This window comes from Alligator sinensis, unplaced genomic scaffold, assembly GCF_000455745.1.
Source record: "Alligator sinensis unplaced genomic scaffold, ASM45574v1 scaffold927_1, whole genome shotgun sequence".
Classification (NCBI taxonomy): domain Eukaryota; kingdom Metazoa; phylum Chordata; order Crocodylia; family Alligatoridae; genus Alligator; species Alligator sinensis.
In genome coordinates, this window is record NW_005842155.1 from 1443862 (window position 1) to 1450957 (window position 7096).

At 44.7% G+C, this 7096-nt stretch overlaps 1 protein-coding gene across 4 annotated transcripts in view; it reads left to right on the forward strand.

The window, feature by feature from the left end:
• PDXDC1 (pyridoxal dependent decarboxylase domain containing 1) overlaps positions 1-7096 on the forward strand; it is a 53423-nt gene that overhangs the window by 16977 nt on the left and 29350 nt on the right. For all 4 annotated transcript variants that reach the window (XR_003094511.1, XM_025206431.1, XM_025206430.1 and 1 more), the window contains one exon: positions 2651-2840. Coding sequence is in view for 3 of the 4 variants with exons in the window: in XM_025206431.1 (XP_025062216.1) it covers positions 2651-2840 (190 nt within the window). In the remaining variant the exon portion in view is untranslated. The remainder of the gene's footprint in view (positions 1-2650; positions 2841-7096) is intronic.

Genomic DNA, 7096 nt, shown 5'->3' on the forward strand with positions numbered 1-7096 from the left:
TGAAGAGGTAACAGAAATAACTGAAACTGACAAAGTCCACGATTCATTATTTAAAACAAGCCTTCATTTACCATCTGGAGATGATGTGAATAAGTTGTAACTTTAAACAATCCACCTTCTGTAGGGCTAGTATAATCAGTACTCTCTAGGAGTGAGAACAGATGATTACTATTTGTATTTACGGCAATAAGGTTTGTATTTAGCTGCAGTAAGGTTTCATGATTTGTATTTATTCTCTGATTTTGAGTTTATGAAACTTTTTGTATTACCATGAAAGTAGATTATAGGACTTAAAAATGAGGAGCAGAGTTTGACATTTTGTTTTTACATGTTGGCAGCTCTTAATTCATACAGTATGAGGAGAAACTGGTTTCATTCTGACACCTAGTATTCATTTCGGCAATAATTCCATATTAAATGTGAACAGATTCTAGAATATGGAACTGGGGTCCTGTGTGAAGCAAGTTGGCATATTTCATTTTACAACTCTGCTTGAGTGGTATATCCCAAAGGACCTTTGAGAGTGTTTTAAAGTATTTTTTGCACTATGTTTTTAATTGCTTGCTTTGTAGTTTAGCTACAGTAAGATTTCATGGTTTCTAGTATGATAAAATGTCACTCAGCAAAAATTATTTGGTTTGGTATCCTAGATGCTTCAGGACTTTAAAAATGTAAGTTTGAACTCATGGATTGATTCCCAATCTATCCCTCCCCGAGATAGTTGGAAGACATGATGAAGCCAAAATCCACCACTTAAATCCAGATCTGTTTTACTTCTATTGCTGTAGTCCCCTTGCTTTAGTTAGTTGCCTATAAATAGACCTTTTTGTGCTGGAAGTGCCATACTTTTACAGCAGTCTAATTACACTGTTCTTGCTCCTTGTCTTTTATATGTTGGTATACTCATAACAGAAGCTGAATTTCTTGATTCTGATGAATAACAACACATGAACTGACAGGAAAGATTTCCTTGAAGAAACTTTGATCTATTTATGTAACTCATGTAATTTAAAACTTTCTTGGCAGTTGAGTTTGCAGTATTTTGAATAAATTGTACTAGTTGGCGGTCTGTTTGTATTGCAAGGTGTGTGAAAATAGTACATGAGTAATCTTGGGTACCGTGTGTTAAATCTTACTGGCTGGTGCTTAGGCAATTCATCTTATTACATTCTTCTCGTGGAGTAATAATTCAGAATCTTGGAGCATATGAATCATACAGAATTGAAGCCTTTTACAGTTTTTAATGAAGACAAAATCCTTAGGGTTCTCCAATGTTTCCAGCTCTGCAGTGTGTTCTGCGAAAATTGTTTCACTTTAGTGCTTTTTTGTATGAGGGAAAATACTTTTGGAAAGCTTTGTGGCTTTTAAAGAGTGGTTTTGTTGCTTTAGTTCCCTTGTCTAGTTCGTGGAATCTATGAATTTTAAAAGGTTTATAAAGTAGACTCCCAGAGTTACTAATCTCAGTTGGCTCAGTAGTGTTTACTTTCATTTCTTTTATCTTTGTCCTTTTACCCTCTTGTAAGCTCCCCAGATAGTTTCCCTGATTTTAGTAGAACTGTCATCCAATGAATCTTGTATTCCTTTGATAGAAAAAAAACATATCCCTGGACTAGATTAGGGAGAAAGATCAAATTATAGCTGTAAAATTGGAATTCAAGAATGCCTGTTTGGTTTCTATTCTTGGCTCAGTTTAATTTCCAAGTTATGACCTGGGGTTGAATATAGCTTCCAATTTTAATGTCAGCTAGAACATACTAGAATTTACCAGCACTTAGGTCCTTTTGTTTCAAATGCTACTTAAAAGGATTAGGAAATCCTGACTGTCCTTGGCCATGTTATGTAGCCTTTTTCTGTTTCAGTTTTTCATTGGATGCATCTACGCGTTCATTAATGCGGCATAATTACAGCACATTAAGTTTTAGTACCTGTGGGACTAACCTGTAGTAACCACAGGTACTCTACTTAATGCGCCGTAATTATAGCACATTACTGAACGTGTAGACGCACCCAGTGAAAAACTGAAATGCAAAAAGGCTAAGTAACCTGGCCAAGGACAGTCAGGATTTCCTAATCCTCTTAAGCAGCATCTGAAACAAAAGGACCCAAGTGCTGGTAAATTCTAGTATGTTCTAGCTGACATTAAAATTGGAAGCTATATTCAACCCCAGGTCATAACTTGGAAATTAAACTGAGCCAAGAATAGAAACCAAACAGGCATTCTTGAATTCCAATTTTACAGCTATAATTTGATCTTTCTCCCTAATCTAGTCCAGGGACATTTGTTTTTTTTTTTCTATCAAAGGAATACAAGATTCGTTGAAAAGGGAGATCAGTCGAAAGTACTGACTAGGTGCTAAACTTAATGCACTGTAATTGGCGCTACTGCGCATTAGCACAAATTAATGTTTTTGTTAGTGATGCTTCATGCGCATTAAACTATTTACTGTGCATTAGCACGGTTTTTGCCAGTCATGCTAATGCGCAGCAGAATTAGTTGAATGTGCATTCAGTGTCTTGCGTAGATGTGCCCATTATGTGCATGATAATACTGACAGGCTTTTTAGAGTCTTTACATAAGCCCTTTAACTTCTCAGTAAACTGACACAGCTTCTGTTGGTATACATTTAATAAGTAGGTTTTTTTTCTACAGATATGAAAATGGATCAGCTTACTATCATGAAGATGATCGTGAAGGTCTATTAAAAATCTGTCGGCTTGTTATTCACTCACGCTATGAAGACTATACTGTAGAAGGTTTTAATGTGTTATATAACAAGCAACCTGTTATATACCTTAGCTCTGCAGCCAGAACAGGCTTGGGCCAAACTCTCTGTAATCAGGTAAAGTGGTTTAAATAGAACATTTTACATTAGCTATACATGAAACCTTGCTGGCATGCTGTTGCCTACTGGTAATTCAGATTTTAAGAATAGGTCCTAGATTATTGCTGGTAGAAGATGATATGTTGTAGTAGAAGCACAGTCTTGGATGCATTGTTGGGGATGGGATTTCTCTTGTATCCCTACTATAACTGAAGAGGTCTTAACCCCTTCAACTCATTTTATCTCCAGTTTGAACATCCAGTCATTAGGACTCTTTCCAGTTTTTTGTGTTCTCAACCAGATAAGATCAGTGAGGCTATCTCTCTCAGGCTGAGCAAGCTGTATCTGAAGGTCTCTCATTTTATCTAGGCAATCGTATCATCATGGTATTTGAGCTTTTTCCAGGCTGCTCTAAAAGTGGAAATAATATTTCCCTCTGAATGTGATGTGTCTGTATTTATTGGAGTTACTGACAGCATGAAAAGTAATGCTCAAACAAAAATGAATCTTAGGTTCTTATAGGCTGTTAAAGGCCTGTTTCTATAATGGAAAAGAATATCTTCCTTCATGCTGCCCAAAGATAAAAATAATTCCTGAATGAATAAGTAAAAAAAAATGGCAAATATTGCACTAAAACCAACTAAGGAAAAATTGTGTCCTGACGTCAGCCAAAACATTTTTGTAAAAGCAATAATGCAAGCATAACAGTAGTTAACAAAGCAACACCGGCATGCAAGATCCCCAAAGCAATTACAAAGAATTAGGGAGAGAAGCAAAACCATGTGGAGAGTAGTATAAATAGGCCTAAACAAAGCTGTAAGTTCTTGTTTCAAATGTTCATCTGGCCAGTAGGAGCACATCCAGACGAGCACACACGTGCCTCTTGAGGCATCTCAAAGCAGTTTGAGATGCTGCAAGAGGCACACTGGGAACAAAAAAATGTTCCCCACGCTGCATATTTGCAGTGCAGGCTCTAAATTTGATACCTCCAAGTATCAATAAAAAAAAAAAACCTGCAGAAAAAAAGTGGGGCAAGACAGGCTCTTGTAGCATGCCATGAAGCAACCAGAGGTAGGGTCCTCCAAAGAGACGCTCTAGCAGGTGGCCAGAGCATCTCTATGGCTGCCCTTTGCCCTGGTGCATCAGCACGCTGCCTTAGTGTGTGGGGCAAACTGGAGTAGTGCAGGCTGTAGCGTGTCCTGGACCAGGCTCTGTCCTAGGTAAGTAGGGACATCCAGTCCCTACTTACCTGGGGGAGGGGGGACGTGGCTGTGAGGAGGTGGGTGACTGTGTGTGAGTGGTGGGCTGCTTGGGAGGAGTGGGTCCTCCACCTACCTGCACAGGCCACAGCCCCCCCCTGCAGCAGCAGTGGCAATCAGATCACTCGGGACCCTCCTGGCAGAACCCGACCGTGGCACAGTGCAGTGTGGCACAGCCCCAGCCACCCGGCGCCGCATGCACCACATCGCATGGGGCCAGGCGCCTTTAGGCAGGCCCAGGCTGCTCTGACTGTCACTGGGGGCCCAGCATCACTCACAGGGGCCATGCATCATGCTGGGCCAGGTTCTGCTTCCATGGAACCGGCCCAGCCTGACGGAATGCAGGGCACTTGGAGGCAGGACCCAGCCTGGCACAACGCGCCGACCCTTGCAAGTGGTGCCAGAACCCTAGGTGACAACAAAAATGGCATGGTCCTGCCCAAAGGTGCACAGCCCCAGGCCAGGCCTGCAACAAGCAGCACAGGTGGCACTGGGTCTGAGGCACTGGGTCTGGGGCTCTGCCAGCACCAGGCCCTGAGCACCCAATGGTTGCTGATGCTGCATGGGGGCTGTGTGCCATGCTGGGGGGAAGTTGGTGAGCTGTGTGTGGAGGGAGTACTGTGAGTCCTGCAGGGGGTGAGGAACCTGCCCCCCCCCCCACAATCCACTCACAAGCCCCACACCCCCAACCAGCCCCACAACCCCCTCACCAACATACCCAGCCACAAACTCCCCCCATGTCCCTCCCAAAAATCTCACACCCTGCGTGCCCAGCTGGCCACATGGTATAGTTGGTAGGGTCGGAAGGGACCTAAGCAGATCATCAAGTCCGACCCCCTGCCATGGGCAGGAAAGAATGCTGGGGTCAAACGACCCCGGCTAGGCGGTTGTCTAGCCTCCTTTTAAAGACCCCCAGGGTAGGAGTGAGCACCACATCCCTTGGAAGTTTGTTCCAGATTCTAGCCACTCTGACTGTGAAGTAGTGCCTCTTCATGGTATGGGACAAGACCTGCTGGCTGCCCTCACCAGTGCTGGGACACGCAGCCCCAGCCTGGGGGTGCTCCTGGTCCCAGGAATCACTTGGAGGGTGTGATGGGCTGGGGGGAGGGGTAGAGGTGGCAGCAGAGGTGTGTGAAAGAGATGGGGATTTGGGGTGGGGGAGCACTCCGGGTAGGAGAGGCCTCCAGAGCCAGAATTAACACCCCCCCCCCCCCCCCGGGCCCGCCCGTGGTGGCTGGTCTGGGAGGACAGAGCCTCCTTAGTCCCTGATTCCCAGTCGAGGACTTTCTAGGGACAGCATTGGGCAGGGAGCAGAACGGCAAGGTCTGGCACTGCTCAGAGCCACAAAGCAGTGGGTAGGACAGCTTCCACTGGACTCTCATCCTGGTGCTGGGACAGAGCTGTGGCTGGGAGAAAACTAGTGGAGGCAGGCAGGGGCTGCAGGTCAGGAGTGAGAGGACTGGGAGGTGCAGGGAGCTGTTGGTTGAGAGTGAGGGGCAAGAGCAGGGGCAGGGTACTGGCATATCAGTGCTGCTCAGCACCGCACATCCCGGTGAGTGAAGGGAATAGGCACAGATCTTTATTTTTTGATGATAAATAACCCAAAAGTAAATTCCAAAGTGTATAGATATCTAGAATCCATTTTATTATGATGATAGAGGCACTGGTAGGCTTCCAAATTAATTTAAACTTGTAAATATATCAATGAAACATTGCCCGACTGATTCATAGATTCATAGATGTTAGGGTCGGAAGGGACCTCAATAGATCATCGAGTCCGACCCCTTGCATAGGCAGGAAAGAGTGCTGGGTCTAGATGACCCCAGCTAGATGCCTGTCTAACCTCCTCTTGAAGACCCCCAGGGTAGGAGAGAGCACCACCTCCCTTGGGAGCCCATTCCAGACCTTGGCTACTCTAACTGTGAAGAAGTTCTTCCTAATGTCCAGTCTAAATCTGCTCTTTGCTAGCTTGTGGCCATTATTTCTTGTAACCCCTGGGGGCACCTTGGTGAGTAAAGCCTCACTAATTCCCTTCTGTGCCCCCGTGATGAACTTATAGGCAGCCACAAGGTCGCCTCTCAACCTTCTCTTGCGGAGGCTGAAGAGGTCCAGGTGCCCGAGTCTCTCCTCATAGGGCTTGGCCTGCAAGCCCTATTGTAAATATATCATGATCAATGTGTTGGTGCACCTCTATTATTTTTATTTCATCTTGGTTTTATTTCATCTATACATGATCTCTCTATGTATAGTGGTGTTTCATTTTAATAGTGAAAGAACACAGATTTGGGGTATTTTAATGAGAGAATTTGGGTTTCTTATCAGAGAATTTGCAATTTTTAAACAGGGAACATGAGGTCTCTGCTGGTGAGACAGGTGGTGAGACCCAGGCAGAGGAGCCTGTCCAGGGCCAGCACTGGGGACCTACTAATATTCACAACTCAGTATACTTAGTGAAAGGACTTTGTGTGTATCCAACTAGGAAACTGTTTGGTTAATAAGAAAGAACTGAAATAGTTCTATACTAATAGAAAGAGACTAGGCTGTTACCTAGGAATAGAAGAACTTAAGCTGCTAGTGCTGAGCATGATATGTGAAATAGCCAGTCATGTCTGGAACACAGGGATTTATGGATTGTGCTGTTTGGAAAAGATGAAATAAAAATAATAGAGGTGCACCAACACATTGGTCTGATATCGAATCGGCACCAATATAAAGAAAATTGAGAGTATCAGAAATTGGCTTTTTTTTGCCTGATGTGGCCGATAATGCAGCCGACAAATGCCCCGTGCATGCACGCAGTCACAGCACAGCACGTAGGCAGCGAGGAGCACAGCCCCACAACTTGGAGAGCTGCATCCAGCTGGTAAGTCTGTTGTGGTGGGAGGGGAGGGGGGAGGAAAGGGGTGTGGGGGAGGCAGATCAAGGCCCCTGCAGTGAGGAATGGGCTGGGGCTGGGGCTGGCGCTGGAGCAGGCGCTGCCCAGCTGGGGCAGGATGGAGTTGCGGCTCATGCATG